Source organism: Panthera pardus, unplaced genomic scaffold, assembly GCF_024362965.1.
Source record: "Panthera pardus isolate Hobbes unplaced genomic scaffold, ASM2436296v1 HiC_scaffold_22, whole genome shotgun sequence".
Lineage (NCBI taxonomy): Eukaryota > Metazoa > Chordata > Mammalia > Carnivora > Felidae > Panthera > Panthera pardus.
The window spans coordinates 59,967,535-59,984,805 of record NW_026526788.1 but is presented as its reverse complement, the minus strand read 5'-3'; the positions used below and the strand labels follow the sequence as shown (position 1 = coordinate 59,984,805).

Below are 17,271 nucleotides of genomic sequence, written 5' to 3'. Positions count from 1 at the left end.
AAAAGCTGCTTCATCCAGAGAGAAACAACCATATTAAAAGAACTGCTTCAGCCATAAAAAAGAAGGAAATCCTGCCATTTGCAACAACATGGGTGGCCCTTGAGGACCTTATACTAATTGAAAGAAGTCAATTTCAAGATAAAGAAATAATGTATCTCACTTATATGTGGAATCTATAAAAAAGTCAAATTCATAGAAACAGAATGGTGCTTACTAACGGGCTGGTTGGTAAGGGAAATGGGAAGATGTTGCTCAAAGAGTATAAACTTCCAGTTATAAGGGGTGCCTGGGTGGCTCAGTTGGTTAAGCATCTGACTCTTGCTTTCAGCTCAGGTCATGATCTCACGGTCATGAAATCAAGCCCCATGTCGTCAGGCTCTACCCTGAGCATGGAACCTGCTTGAATTCTCTCTCTCCCTCTCCTTCTGCCCCTCCCCAGCTTGTACACCTCTCTCAAACAAACAAACAAACAAAACCTTCCAGTTATAAGATGAAGAAGTTTTGAGGATCTAATAAGATAGCATGGTGACTATGGTTTAACAATACTGTATTACAAACTTGAAAGTTGCTGAGAGTAGATTTTAAATGTTCACACACATACAAATTAAAATTATGCAAGGAGATGGATGTGTTAATTAACCTTATTGTGGTAATAAATTCGCAAAGTATACTTGTATTAAATCATCACACAGTACAGCTTAAACTTACATAATGTTCTGTCAATTATATTTCAATAAAGCTGAGGGGAGAGGAATAAAATAACATGTAATAGTAGATCTTTAAATAAATAGATAACAGAAAAGATAAGATGATAGACAGATAGATATGCTTTTCTGAAATCAAAGCTGATAAGAATAAAACGCAGGTCTAACAGTCCATTGGATCCCAAATATCAAGGGGGCTAAGTCACTTCACAGAGTCCTTCACGGAATGTCAAGAACTCAACACCCTCTTTGACTCCTCGCCCAAGAAAAATAACATTGCAGAGAGACAAATTCAAAACAGTGCTAGAAGAGAAGTAAATCATAAGCTCTCCCCATCAAAGCTTTCAAACTTTTTTGACCATGACATACAGAAAGAAATATAGTTTACACTAAAACTCAGAATACATCATTTCTAACTGAAACAAAAGTTCCCCCAAATAATACTTATCCTTACTATGTGTGATGCATGGATACTTTCTATTCTATTCTTTTTTTAACCTCCCTTCATAATGGAAGCTTGTAACAGAAAACAGGGAAGTGCTCAAAGGGATTGCATCAAAGGAACAAAGGAACAAGTTTAAAGGGGCAAAACTCAAAATGATTTGAGCACCAAAAATAATCAAAAAGGTAATGAATTATAAAACACTGAATAAATAAAAATTCACAAGCCCCCAAAATGGAAGGAAAATCCTCATTTGCCACCATTAGTGGTCATCATTAACACTAACTCCTTACTCTGAAAGTTGGCAATTAAAAGAATTAAAGCATTTTCCCTGCCTTTTTAGGAGAAACTATGGTTCATCCTCCAGTTTATGAAGGTAAGTGATTCTTTACAGGGAATGCCAGTTAATAAACGTAGAAACAAATGACAGAATTAGAAAGTCATCGTTTTGCGAACAACACTGAAATAGATGACTGGCAAAAATTCATTAGCAGATGATCATTAAGTAAAAGGTGCCAAATTATTACTTCAGATTACTTACTAATTACAAATAGAAAAATTAATTCATTTTACAATGAGGAAATGTGGCAATCACAACCAGAAGCAAGTAATCAAACTTACCACCACCTTAGCAGGATCATCCTGACAGTATATACTTCCTGTGATGATATAATATGAAATACACAATATCATCTACAAAGTACTCTTGCCAAAAATGTTTAACCTGCATTAAATTAAGCCTTTAATCCTAACTTCTAGAATATAGGAAATACATGAGATAGAGAAGCAAGTTAAATGATACCACAAGGACACAGACGAACCCAGAACATACAACATTCTAAAGATAAATGGCCTAGTCTCTTCAAAAACTCAATGCCTAGAGAATTAAAAAGAAAGAAAAAAGGTGAAGAAAACTGTATTAGATTTTAAAAGTCTACAGAGATATAACTACTTAATGAAATGAGAATTTTGCTTGGATTTTGGTTTATAAAAACTGCTATAGCAATAAAAGGCAGTTTGGAGGCAAATCGGAAATTTTTAATATGGACTGGTATTAGCTAATACTGGTAAATTATTAAGTTTCTTAAGTGTGATAATGGTACTATGATTATGCAAGAGAATGTCCTTATTTAGGATGAATGCTGAAGTATTCAAGGGTAAGATGCCAACATGTCTGAAACTTATTTTCAAGTAGCTTATAAAAAATAATACACACAGGGGCACCTGAGTGGCTCAGTGGGTTAAATGTCCAACTTCGGCTCAGGTCATGGTTTCATAGTTTGTGAGTATGAGCCCCACATCAGGCTCTGCACTGATAGCTCAGAGCCTGCTTCGGATTCTCTGTCTCCCTCCCTCTCTCTGCTCCTCCCCCACTCATGCTTTCTCTCTCTCTCTCAAAAAATAAATAAACGTTTAAAAAATAATAATAATACGCACATAGTGACTCTGTCGGTTAAGCATCTGACTCATGAGATTGAACCCCATACTGGGCTCTGTGCTGACAGCTTGGAGCCTGCTTGGGATCCTCTGTCTCTCTCTCCTGCACGTGCTCGCACACATTCTCCTCTCTCTCAAAATAAACAAATAACCATTAAAAAAAAAAAAAGCAAATATGGCTAAATGTTAATAGTAAGTATGAAAATAAATGTGCGGAAGTTTAAAATTTTTCACAATAAAAAACTGAGGAGAGGCGCCTGGCTCAGGTCACGATCTCACAGTTCGTGGATTCAAGCCCCGTATCAGGTTCTGTGCTGGCAGCTCAGAGCCTGGAGTCTGCTTTGATTCTGTGTGTCCCTCTCCCTCCCTGCCTCTCCCCCACTCACACTCTGTCTCTCTCTCAAAAATAAACATTAAAAAAAAACTTAAAAACAAACAAAAAAAACTGAGAAGAAAATGCTGTGTGACCCTTTAAAATGATTTCACAATCCACTAACAGAATGCAACTTGCAATCTGAAAGATACCACTCTAGCCCAAGGTAGAACAGTCAGAATAGTATCTTAGCTCTCACTTTATCATCAATTTGGAGCTAGTTTTCTTAAACCTGTTGTTTGCCCAAAGAGAAGAAGGTGCCTTCATGAAAAAGCTCATGTGGAATGAAGCTTTCTTAACAAACTTTCCCTGTTAGGAGTCTCCCAAGTTTTGTATTTTTTTCTACCAATTAGTAACTCACTTTATTTGAAAGGAAAGAATAATCAGTGGAAAAATCCCTACCAGTATCAGGGAAATTTCATTTGCCCCTACTTTTGGAGGATTTTTCCCAATTCAAGGCCCATCACAGATAACACTGAAGTCCTTTTGATCCTTTTCCTCCCTAGTTAATGTTCCCAACTACCCTTAGCCTCCAGTTCCCAAGCTGCTTTCCAGGACACCTGGAAGCAAGCTGCATGGCTGAATGCAGAAAAACCCTTGCTCCCACACTACATCTGGCCCTGCCTTTCCACCAAATCATATGCCAATTTATTGCCCTCTGATGTACAGTCTATCAGGCCACTTCCTGGATGCTCCCACTTCACACTGGGCCAGAAACGCAAGGCAATAATGTGAGTTCTACAAATGGGCAAGTAATTGCTCAATAAGCGTGGAACAAGGAAAGGTCAGTTGTGATGTGTGCACATGTGGCAGCTCTTCACAACTCAACCTACAGTGGTAACAGAAGGCTGGTGTTACAGAAGAGGTATGCAGGAAGAAGCCAGACAACAGGCAGCCATGAGTGCTTGTCCATCTAAGTCTTCAGGATCTCCAAAGACCAAAGTAAAGAAACAAAAGCCTTAAACCTGCTAAGGAGCATCTTATCTTCTGGTTTCCAGAAGCAAAACTAAGAACTTAGGGTAGTCACTGCTCTCCATCAACTACCCTTTCTTAATGAGGTGATCTGAGCTGAAATGACTGAATCTTCATTTTCCTGTATACGCAGCTCTATCTTTTAATGAATGCCAGGAGAGAAAAGACAAATGCATTCATTCTTTCCGTAAACATATCCAATATCACTTTAAAAACTACGGTGACCAATTAAGCATCTATGAACATAGAGAGGTGGTTAGAAAAGGCAAGGCTGAGACAAATAACTCTTTACTATCTCTAATCAAAACTGCACTTTGAATTTCAAACATTTGGCTTCTTCGGAAACTCTCTTGGCACTTACTCTGAATTTGAGTGGGTGGAAAAGAAGAAAGAGACTCTGCCTGCATCCTTGTTAAAAACAAAGCAGCAGCTGGCTTTTCCTCTTTTTATTCATCTGACTGCTGTCATGGCAAGCTGGGCACATACTCAGAGAGAAATTTCAGGCCTCAAGAGGTGGCTGTGCCAGAGAGGACAATGGCAATGACAACAACACCAGCAACTTTGACACCCACTTCAGACCACACTGTCACACTGTCCCTTAACCTCTCCTAGAAAAAAATTAGGTTCCTTTGCCTCTGCTTCTGAACCAAGCTATTAAGAATGCCTTTTTGGGGGCACCTGGGTGGCTCAGTCAGTTAAACATCCAACATCAGCTCAGGTCATGATCTCACAGTTCATGAGTTCGAGCCCTGCATCGAGCTCTGTGCTGACAGTGTGGAGCCTGCTTGGGGTTCTCTCTCTCTCTCTAACTCTCTGCCCCTCCTCCACTCACACTTTTTCTCTCTCTCCCAAAAATAAATAAACTTAAAAAAAAATGTGCTTTTTATCATAACCCACTTTCAGATACATGTAGTGGAAAATGTGCCAGCAGACCAGTTCTGATGGCTAAATGTGTTTAAATATTACGGACAGAAAAAGGGAGAGCTGGGCTCATAAGAAGCCAGACTATGCAGAGCTGCTGCTTCTCAAGAAAGTCTTCATTTTCTAATCTCTAAGACAAATAAATGTTTGGAAGAGCTTCTTGGTTTAGAAGTGTCAAATCAGGAGGATTCAGATCATTTGGGTAAGGCCCCAGGAAAAGAAATGACAAAGTCATCAAAATACACCTCTCAGAGTCACCTTCTTGATATGAATATTATATGGGGAAAAAAGAATCCCAGTACCTTTATTTTCTCTTACTGTGCTGAAATGCCACTCAAGCTACCAAGATTCTAAGGTCAGTCTGACTCAAATTCAGGTCACATCCTAATGTGTTTTTCAACAATCTCCAAACTAATACAATCTTTTATTATAGAACAAAAAAGTCAAAAAGGGCACAAGAAATACTTATGTAAGTGTGCCCAACCTTGTTCTTCCAACACTCAAACCATTACATGAATTTGTCTGCCAGATGTTATCATACACACTTGGTTCTTTCAGTCTCCACTTAGGCCTTGAACAATTCACAAGCTCAATTCCAAGTGAGACAAAGCTAATGACTCATTCGACCTTCTTCTCATGCTTACTAACAATGATACATTGCTTACTACTCCCTAAACTACAGACCTCTACAGAAAAAATTAAGGTATGCATTCAATCAGTATGGGAGATGATAACTCTAGGAAAAATATTTTTCAAATAATGTACCCTTAGTCAATCTTTTTCCTTACAGAAACTACTAAAGTCTCTTTTCCTGACACCTTCCCATGTTCTAAATTAAACAGATTAAACTTGAGGTATGAGGCATCCTTGAACAGTTTTGCTTCTTCTTAGAAGGGTATTTCTAAGAGACCTAACCCAGACAGATGTTAAGTCATCATTCTTCCCAGGTTGGCTTCCAGACTCTGTTTAAATGTTCTCTGCAAACCTCTAGAGGTTACATGGATTCAAATCTCCTAGCTCAGACTGTGAATTCACAAAGCTTGAGACAGACAGTACTCTACAGGTGTGTTTGTCCAGGATAAACTATATTTAAATAAACTCCTGATACATCTACTTTCTCCAACCACCTGCTTCTCCCTCTTAAACTCAAGGATGCCATATCTTACTGTCCAGTAAAAAGAAATATCCTCTCCTTCAGAGTTACTCTAGGCAAACCACCAATGTCTTTGGGAATATCTAAACTCTGACCAGAACTGCTTTATAGGAGAAAGCCAAATAAGAAAATGTATAAGCTATAATTTTTGTTCATTTCTTTGGCTTGTTTGTTACAAGACATGAAAAGATGGCAACAGACTGCCCTCATTCACTACCAGCTATTCCATGCCTGATAGGGAACCATATGGCGTAGAATACAGGCTACAAAAGTTAGCTTTGGAATGGTCAGCTAGAGCTGCTAGTCTTGTAAAACCAGTGGCTATGAGGGCAGGAAGTCTGTTTACCATTATAGACCCAATCCCTAAGTGCCTAATCAAAATGCCTAGACCATAGCAGATATTCAATAAATAATGGTTAGAAGTAATCCAATAAGCCAGATCCAGAAGGAATTCAAATCTTGTTGAACCCCAGCAAAAAAAGATCCAAGAAGCTAGACCAGTTCCATAGTTAATACAGGTGCTTACACTAGGCCTCAAGACCATCTTAGTCTTATGCAAACACCCCCAATCCTCATAGGTCCTTGGAATTAAAAATGTCTAGGGTTAAATCTCCAAAGGCAAACCCACTACCCACTCCACCCTATCCCCACCATCTCCAAACACAAACACCACTAAGTGTACCTCAAGCTCTGGCCCTAAAGTCTTTAAAGTTATTAAGAGGTAATCCCTGGGGCATCTGGGTGGCTCAGTCAGTTAAGCATCCAACTACAGCTCAGGTCACATCTTGCGGCCCATGAGTTCAAGCCCCACATCAGGCTCTGTGCTGACAGCTCAGAGCCTGGAGCCTGCTTCAGATTCTGTGTCTCCCTCTTTCTCTCTCTGCCCCTCCCTCGCTCTCTCTCTCTCTCAAAAATAAATAAACATTAAAAAAAATTAATGGGGTGCCTGGGTGGCTTATTCGGTTAAGCATTTGACTCTTGGTTTTGGCTCAGGTCATAATCTCATGGTTTGTGAGTTCAAGCCCAGGATCGGGCTCTGTGCTGACAGCACGGACACTGCTTGTGATTCTTTCTCTCCCTCTCTCTCTGCCCTTCCCCTGCTTGTGCTCCCTCAAAAAATAAATAAATAAACAGGGGCACCTGGGTGGCTCAGTCGGTTAAGCGGCCGACTTCGGCTCAGGTCATGATCTCGCGGTCCGTGAGTTCGAGCCCCGCGTCGGGCTCCGTGCTGACAGCTCAGAGCCTGGAGCCTGTTTCGGATTCTGTGTCTCCCTCTCTCTGACCCTCCCCCGTTCATGCTCTGTCTCTCTCTGTCTCAAAAATAAATAAACGTTAAAAAAAATAATAATTTAAAAAAAATAATAATAAATAAACATAAAAAGAAAAAAAAAAGAGGTAATCCCTTAAGAAAAGATTCTGGTTGTGATACTTTTAGACTATTCCACTCTCTCTGCTTTAAGCCAAAATTTTCCTGGGGCACCTGGCTGGCTCAGCCCGAAGAGCATGAGACTCTTGATCTCAGAATCATCAGTTCAAGCCCCAACATTGGGTATAGAGATTACTTAAATAAATAAAATTTTAAAAAATAAAAAAAATAAGCCAAAAATTTCCTGGAAAAGAACCTCTTTAAAATGATCTGAGTTTAAAGACCAAGGACAAAGGCAGCCTAAATCTGGAGGCAAATGACCATAGCCAAACACCACAAATCATAACTGACTAGGAGCCCTTCCCATGAAGCTATACTGGATGAGGACACTAAGGCTGCAAGGACTTGTCTAGTTGGGGAACAAAGGGATAAAAAACCACAGACCATGTTGGCTAGAAGGATTCCTCTAAACCGCTTACTTTTTTCAGACCTAAAATCAGGAGTAGTACCAAATATCCTGATATTTCACTTTCCCTTTAACCCTCCATCCCATGCCACAGATCTAACGATCTGATCTAGCTGTGAGACTGAAGATAACTTCAATATGCAAGAGCCCCCACAAGATCTCTAGAAGGATAAAAGGAAACGTGTCTTAGGAATCTAAGCCCATGTTAGAGCTTGGACAGATGTAAGAGAGAGGCAGTAGTCCTGCCCCTAAGGCCAAGACACCCCAGCCCTGCAGGCAGCACAGAGTTAACTACCCACCCGCTTTGAGAAGCACAAAGGTACATCACTGCAACATGCCTAACATTTACATTGCCTCTCTCTGCTCATTAAACAGGTTTTGGTTAAATAATGAACAAACTGTATTACAGACTCCGATGAGAATTCCAAAATTATAAATCAACTGGGAAAGCCCAACGGGGCAGACAGACAGGGAGGGGGGAAAAGGATAATATTGACTAATATAAAGGGCGCAGCTTGACAGTGGATATTCCTGCCACACCTGATCAAACACACTCCGTGGGGGGAGGGGAAAGAGAGCAAGAGAGGGGAGATGGGACAAGACAGCCTGAAATTTGCATCCGGAAAAGATTAAAACGGATTCTTTGGGGATAGAGAAAATACATAATATATATTACTATAAATGCAAAACTGTACTAAAAGCTAACTCAAATGTCAAAGATTACAGCTTGAATAAATTTAAATATAAAAGCCATGTGCTTTTTGAGTTAATGAGAGAGACATAAAAGGACAAACTGGGCCAAGAGGCTGAAGAGAGCCTTATGCTGCCTTTGCTGGGTAATGGGTTCAAAGCACAGCAGCAACTATAATCGGAGGCTTCCCTCCACTGCTCTGAGTCCTGAGGAAGAGCTGGCAAATCCCATCACTCCTCCAGCCTACATTTTCTATTTCTAAAAATTAAGATGTAATTCACACGCCATAAACCTTACCCTCTTAAAGTGTACAATTCAGTGTTTTTAAATATATTCAAAGTTGTACAACCATCACCACTATCTAATTCTAGGACATTTTCATCACCCCAAAAAGAAACCCTATACCTATTTGCAGTCCCTCCCTATACCCCCACCCAAACCTGGTAACCACACATCTGCTTTAACTCCTTCAGAATAACTTCCTAAAAGGATTCCAAAGAAGGCTTAAAGACCAAATGAGGGGTAGCAGTCAAGTCTCACTGGTGGTAAACTAAGGCTTTATCCAAAATAGCAACATGCAAACTCTACTCTTAGGCACCCTGTATCTTCCAAGTGCAACTATCATTTTAGATTTGGTATTAGACTATTTTATTACTCTAAATGCTACAGGGCATATAGTTGTCATGCAGTTTGGGCAAATACTGACTGCAAATGTAGTCCAGAGACATGTATCTGGGAGAATAACTGGTATGGACTTAGCCAACCTGATTAGAGACAAAAGACTTATTTCTTTCACAATACTCAGATAATACTCCTGGACAAGTAGGTAGTGTTTATCTATCTTATTTATTTATCTATCTTATCCTCTGTTTATAAGAAAAAAAAATCATTTTGGTTTACTATGTCCAATCAACTACCCATTTCCAATAGTGGTATTCTTTTTTTTTTTTTTTTTTAAGCATTTATTCATTTTTGAGAGTGAGAGAAAGAGAGATCGTGAGCAAGGGAGGGACAGAGAGGGAGGGAGACACAGAATCTGAAGCCTAGGGCTCCGAGCTGTCAGCACAGAACCTGATGCAGAACTCAAACTCACAGAATGTGAGATCATGACCCGAGCTAAAGTCAGACGCTTAACCAACTAAGCCACCCAGACGCCCACAACAGTGATATTCTTAACCAACCAAGGTAGCAGATAGCCTAGAAAAAAGCAAATAGAAAGCCTCTGTAGGAATAGTCTAAACCCAAGTCGGTTTCATGAGTTAAACTTATTGGAAGTCCTAGAATTCCTGCCATGCCTCCAATCTAGGTGGGACACCATTCCCAGTCACACAGCACAGGCAATCCCTTCAGTTTCTCTCTCCAAATTCAAAACCCTTTCCCAGCCTCCTACCATTAGCAGGCTTCCAAGAAAGCAGTCCTCCTGACACTGCCAATCAGAAAAATCTGTTTGTCTCAGTAAAAGAAACAAGAAATTGGTCATGGACCACAGAGTCCAGGACCACAGGGGCAGCTGACCCATAAACTTGCTTCCTGGAAGCCAGCACTGTGCGGAGTCAGAACCAATCAGAAGACTATGAGATGTTCTATTTCGGGTCCACTGTGTCATTTTCTCAGGCAGGTAATATGTTAAAACCTAAGAACAATGGGCAACCTTGGCAGGCACCATTTCAACATCTGCTCTGGTAAATACTACCAACTTCTTTCTTGCTCCAAAAGAAAGCTTGGCACCACCTAACCATGTCCTTAGTACCAGTGACAGAACTGGCTCCTCAGCACATTCTGGTTTTATTAGTTTCAAGTAGCAGATAATCTGGATTCCTGATTCAAAGATGTAGGAAAATTAAGCACAGACTCAACTTTGGCACCTCTTAGATGGTCTAGAAATCCCAAGTCCTGGACTGCACCACTCACCACAGATATAGTTCTCTTGAAACATGTCAGGGATATGTCAGGATAGAGAAAACAAGTGCGGGATATGGATGAGATGGCAAGCAGGAAATGTGGCTATATCAGGAAAACCTCACCATCTCAGCTCTTCAAGGTCTGTAGAGTGCCCAAAAGGCCAACAAGGCTACCCAGTCTGATCTCAGACATTTTAGGGTGTTTCTAACCACATATAATACCAATATTTCACAGTGTATAAATTGTGAAATGTTGTGTTTAATCCTCTTCACATCTCTTAGAAAGATAGTACAGTTGACCCTTTAACAACATAGGGGTTTGGGCACCAACACCCCTTACAGTTGAAAATCCATGTATAACTTTTGACTCCCTGAAAATTTAACTACCAATAGCCTGTTAACCAGAAGCCTTACTGATAACATAGTCAATTAATACATATTTTGTACGTCATATTATATACTTTATTCTTCTAATAAAGTAACTAGTGAAAAGAAAACATTATTAAGAAAGTCATAAGGAAGGGGCGTCTGGCTGGCTCAGTCGGTAGAGCATGTAATTGTTGCTCTCAGGGTTGTGGGTTCAAGCTCCAAGTTGGATGTACAGATTACTTGAAAATAAAATCTTCAAAAAAAAAGTCATAATGAAAAGAAAATACATTTATTTTACATACAATACTATTATTGTACTGTATTGACTGAAAAAAAAAATCCACACATAAGTGAACCTACACAGTTCAAATCCATATTGTTCAAGGATCAACTACACTCTGAACTTTGGCCACCAAAAAGAGTTGTAAATACTTACTCACTACATTTTCTTTCCAATTGAGATATGTAAGCTTTATCTGTAAAGTCAAAAAAAAAAAAAAAAAAAAAAAAAAAAAGTCCATGCAAGTAGCCAACTTCCTAAAGCAGCCAAGTCACTTAAAGTACAGGCCACAAAATAAGAACATGCCACCTAATTGCAGCTTTAGCCCTGCTAACTGGCTAACAACCAACCACTCCCTCTATACTTGATCCTTGGCTAACATTTCCAATGCTTTTAAACTGAAAATGCTCCTTTAAAGAAAACATGCAGGGAACCTTTAGATAACTTCAGCCCATGTTTAAGAAAAGAAAAAGGAATTTTTCTCCAGATACTCTCCTACATTTCTCATGAAAGGAGAACACTGGTTTATTGTTTATTTACCTTGCAGAAGCCTAGAAACTAGGCTAAAAAACATTCCAGGAATACACATTGTAAAAGCCCTCTATGGTTGACAGAGGAACACAGCTCTGAGGCTTTCCCTTTCAGTCTATCTTTCCCCTTGAAAAACCCAAAGATGCTGAGATTTGCCTCCTCCTCCAACACATACCTATACATAACAGAAGGCACTTCCTGCATACAGTCTCCTCTAATTGTACGAACAGAAGCAATGCAGACCAGGGCACTAAACCAGGCCTGAGTTCTAGTTATGACTTCATCTCTCAGGATCAGTGTGACCTCAGCTAAATCACTGAAAATGTCTCTGGGCTTCAACTTCATTCATAAAAAGAGGACAACACCTGCTACGCCTCCTTCACAGAGTTGTGTAAAAGTTCAATAAGGTAATAAACATGGAAGCAGCTTTGAAAATTCTCAATACATGGAGGCGCCTGGGTAGCTCAGCTGGTTAAGTGTCTGACTTCAGCTCAGGTCATGATCTTGAGGTTCCTGGGTTCGGCCCTGAGTCAGGCTCTGTACTAACAGCTCAGAGCCTGGAACCTGCTTCAGATTCTGTGTCTCCCTCTTTCTGCCCCTCCCTCGCCCACTCTCTCTCTCTCTCAGAAATAAACATTTAAAAATTTTTTTAAAAAAAGAAATTCTAAACATATAAATATTATATAAAGTTATTATGATTAGAAAAACGGGGAGTGAAAAAGGGAACACATGAAGACTGAAAGATCTGCATTACACAGAATTAAGGCCCTAAGTGATGACCTTCTATAAGACCAGAGTTTTGCTGCAAGTACTAAAAACTTGACTTGTGCCACCAAATGTAAAAAGACTTCCTACCTCACAGCATGCATGAGGTAGAGAAAGAAAGTAGTTAAAACAAAATAAAACCAAAAAATTACCAAAAATAACTTCATTATAACTCAAACAATAAAGGAAGCTTATTAATTGTATGAACACTGATTCCCCAGGAAAGTAGGACATCCTCCTAGGAACTCAAGGAAAAGGACCAGCAATGCAGTAAATCAGGGGCAAACTACATCCACAGGCCAAACCTGGCTTGTACCTGTTTTTTGGGTGGGGGGGGGGGGGGAAGTATTTATCACTCTCTCAAGTATTATGTCTGCTTTTGAGGTACAACGGCAGAATGGAGTAGTTGCAGTTACTATGGTCTTCAAAGCCTAAAACATTTACTATATAGTCCTTTACAGAGAAAGTCTGTCCATCCCCGCAATAAAAACACATGTTCATTTTATCAGGATAAGTAATCCTACTTAGATGTGGGGACTTACCTGTTATATTGTTCAAAACCTCCTTTAGATGACTGAAACTATGCAGCAGAGGATCCCGTTCTTCATCCTATAACACATAGGTTAAAAAAAAAAGTCAGTATCAGACAAAGAGGAAAAAGGAAATAACAGACAGATCAAGGGTTCTTTGTCTGAATCCAATGATTAAGTTTTCCTTCTGAGGAAAAAAAAGTTAGCCATGGTTCAGTCTTCCAGTTCCCTGATGTCCTATTTTCAAAAAGATACTCTGGACTTACTTAAAATATAAATCCTGAAATATTAATCTATACCATGACCATAGCACTCAAGCTACCATAGATTGCCAAGGCCTTTACATGCTATGGTCTGAATGTTTATGTCCCCTCAAAACTGCTTTTTCTTTCTTTTTTTTTTTTTTTTTTTTAATGTTTATTTTGGAGAGAGACAGAGTACAAGCAGGGGAGGGACAGAGAGAGCAGGAGGAGACACAAAATCTGAAGAAGGCTCCAGGCTCCGAGAGGTCAGCACAGAGCCCGATTCAGGGCTCAAACTCACAAACCATGAGATCGTGACCTGAGCTGAAGTCGGATGCTCAACCAACTGAGCCACCCAGGCGCCCCAATCCCCTCAAAACTTCTATGTGAAAATCCTAATGTCCAATATGATAAGAAGTAGAGCCTTTAAAGGATGGGTGATTAGGGTCTTCAGAAGGTGGGTAAGGGTTCTGCCCTCATGAATGGAACTAATATCCTTATAAAAGAGGCCCAAGAGAGCTTCCTTGCCCCTTCTATCATGTGAGGATATAATGAGAGGTCTGAGACCCAAAAGAGGGTCATCTGACCATGCTGCCATCCTGATCTTGAACTTCCAGTCTCCAGAACTGTGAGAAATAAGTTTCTCGTTTATAAGCCACCTAATCTGTGGTATTTTGTTATAGCATCCCAATAGATTAAATTACATGTATTATTCTGTCTCTTCTCCTTCATACTCATTATATAATCGTACATGTTAATTTCAAAGACATTGCTGACTGCACTCTCACTTCTAAACAATTTTTTTTTTTAATGTTTGAGAGAGTGCAAGCACGTGCGTGAGTAGGGGTGGGGCAGAGAGAGAGAGAGAGAGAGAGAGAGAGAGAGGGAGACAGAATCCCAAGCAGGCTCTGTGCTGTCAGTGCAGAGCCCCACATGGGGCTTACCCCAAGACATGAGATCATGACCTGAGCCAAAATCAAAGGTCAGACGCGTAACAGACTAATCTACCCAGGCACCCCTAAACTATTTTTTTTAAGATTTTATTTTTAGGGCACCTGGCTGGTTCAGTCAGTGGGGCACGGGACTCCTGATCATGGGGTTGTAGGTTCAAGACCCACATTGGATGTAGAGATTACTCAAAAATAAAATTAAAAAAAAAAAAAAAAAAAAAAAAGTCTTTGGAGCACCTAGCTGGCTCAGTCAGTAGAACATGTGACTCTTAATCTCAGGGTCATGAGTTCAAGCCCCACACTGGGCATGGAGCCTACTAAAATAATAATAATAAAATAAAATAAGGTTATTTTTAAGTAATCTCTACACCCAACGTGGGGCTGAAATTTACAACCCCAAGATCAAAAGTCGCATGTTCTACCAAATGAGCTAGCCAGGCACCACTAAACAATCCATTTTTATAAATGAACATAAGATATTTCCAAATATATATATATATATATATATATATATATATATATATATATATATATCTCCATCCATATCCACTGAGGTAGAAACGTCTAAACTTGTTTTTACAATTGTGCCAAAAACCGTTTTATACAACTGCACAAAAAATATCTTTGAACATACGTATACAACAAAGAAAGCCAGTTTTACAACTGGTAAGTTTCTTACTCATCTGATTGGCAAGACACGGCCTGCTTGATATACTCCTATTCCTAAGGAGTACCACCAAGTCACATTCCATGTACCATTTTGACAGTTAATTATAATCCTAGGGAATCTGAAGATAAGGCGTCTTTCTGACATTTTTAGGTATATTTAGGAGGTCCCAACTACTACCGTAAGTTGTCTACAAAAATAGCTAGAAGAAAAACAGTATCATCTTTTGGGTCCCAAAGCAAAAAAGGCAGCCTATAAATTTGATGCCAGTTGGAATAAAACAGAAGGGTCCTTGATACCAAGGACAACTCTGAATTCCTTCTGCTCTCATTATTACTGGGAAATTGATAACTCTTTTAACCATGCATCAGATCGCTTACAACAACTCAGTGACCAAGTGATCTGCCCATTCCCCACTTACCAGCGGAGTATGAGTGCTCCATCGGGCATTTCGTTTGATTGCCCCAACCACAATGTTAATCTCCCCTTGAATGATGTAAATATTTTTATCCACCATCCTGGCAAACCTACCAAAACAGTTAAGAGAAAAGTTAATATGTGGTTACTCAGAGTATACCCATATTTAAATCAGTACCTGTTAAGATCAGAATTATGATTTAACTTCTTAGTACCAAGATTTCCCACCTGTAATACTAGGATGGGATGAAGTCCATCTTATGTTATGAATCCAGCCACCTGGCTCACCTAGAGGTCTCTGGAAGCTCAAGAAACAACTCAAAAAGTATCAATCCAGGAAATTTCTCAAAGGCACCTCAACAATCTCTATTAAGTATGTCAAATTCTTCAGTCAACTGTCCTCAAAATCTCTCCTGTGAGGACTTTAGGTATGCAGATACATCTGTGCTACTAGATTGTTAAAGATATATTTCAGATCTTACTTTTGTTTTCTTTATCCCCTCAATAAAGTAATAATGAAGGTTTGACTTAAAAGAAAAGAATGAAGGCTGTTAGAAAAACAGCCTTGGTTTGGAACCACAGTTACAACGTCCACTCATCTACTACATCCCTTCTACCAGGTCAGCTCCAGAAAAGTGGACAGTGGCAGTGACAACAACCTTTAAAAAGTTCTGAAAAGTCAAGTTTACTTGCTTATAGCAGTAACTCTCTAATAAGATAGATTGAAAGGCAGACTCATTTTAAAGCTGCTTCTATATGCATCTCTGAAATGAAGCTGAAGTAACTACTTTAGTATTTTATGTGCTCCCAACTGAATTATCACACGATTTTCTTTGCTGCCTAGAAGAGCACTTAGAAAAGATATGTAATTCTCTTCCCAGGTGAAAACAACAAAAACAAAAACAAAACAAGACAAAACAGAATTTCTCCTTGGCATAGAGAAAAACCTAGGAGCATGTAAAACCAACCTTACTGCTTTCCATTACTTAAAAATCCTCTTCACAAGGACAAAATTTTAAAAAGCAAAGAGGGAAAAGGGCAGGGGGAGCATATAGTTACACAAACATTTAGATCAGACTCCAGGGAAGTTAAAACAGTAAGGCTATCAGGGTTAAGAGAAGAAAGAATTCCACAAATATTTACTTATTAAGCACCTACTATGCATAAGGCATCTTTCAGAGTACTAAGGATACAAAACAAATAAGACACAGAAAGAGCTGTCAGACATATTGTGGAATGAAAGAAACTGTAGTATATGACTCTATGTTACCATTTATGTAAAACCCAACCAACCCATCCTACAAAATGCTAGATTTTTGTTTTTGAAAATATGTAATATTCAACTTACAGTATGACATAAAGAGTAATATAACAGCCAGTATCCAGATTAAGAATAGTTCAACTGAAGTCACTGTATGTTCTCCCTAAATCATATCTTCCTCTCTTTCATCCATAGGTCCCACTTTTCTAAATGTGGCGTTTATTAAACTTTTATGTTGCTTTGTACTTTTACTTCACTGATATGTTTTTTTTTTTTTTAATGTTTTTATTTTTGAGAGAGAGAGAGACGGAGCATGAGCGGGGGAGGAGCAGAGAATCTGAAACAGGCTCCAGGCTCTGAGCTGTCAGCACAGAGCCCGACTCAGGGCTCGAAGTCACAAGCTGTGAGATCATGACCTGAGCCAAAGCCGGACGCTCAACCGACTGAGCCACCCAGGTGCCCCTGATATGTATCTTTAAATAATATATAACATCATTCCATATATTTTTGTACTTTTATTTAACTAATACAATATTAGTTTTCTGCAATTTGACCTTTTCCCTTGAAACATTATGTTTGTGAATCATCCATGCTATTAAGTATACTTTATGTATTTTGTCCAGGTAATATGTATATATGTAAACAGAGAATATATATACCCCAAACTCCATAACCATAGTTATCTCTAGAGAAAGTACTGTGAAATCAGTGAGTAATCAGAGGATACTTTAGCCTTATATAGAATGTTTTAATTTTTTACAAGAAGAATATATTACTGTACCATCAATATAATTAAAAATTAATTAAAGAGATGAGATATAATTTCTGCCCAT

The 17,271-nt window shown here is 39.1% G+C and overlaps 1 protein-coding gene across 12 annotated transcripts in view; it reads right to left on the bottom strand.

Annotated features, from left to right (window-relative positions):
• GBF1 (golgi brefeldin A resistant guanine nucleotide exchange factor 1) overlaps positions 1-17,271 on the bottom strand; it is a 119,666-nt gene that overhangs the window by 91,870 nt on the left and 10,525 nt on the right. For all 12 annotated transcript variants that reach the window (XM_053909867.1, XM_053909866.1, XM_053909869.1 and 9 more), the window contains 2 exons: positions 15,182-15,287; positions 12,914-12,980 (listed from right to left, as the gene is read on the bottom strand). In XM_053909867.1, the coding sequence (XP_053765842.1) occupies positions 12,914-12,980; positions 15,182-15,277 (163 nt within the window). In that variant the 5' untranslated portion in view covers positions 15,278-15,287. The remainder of the gene's footprint in view (positions 1-12,913; positions 12,981-15,181; positions 15,288-17,271) is intronic.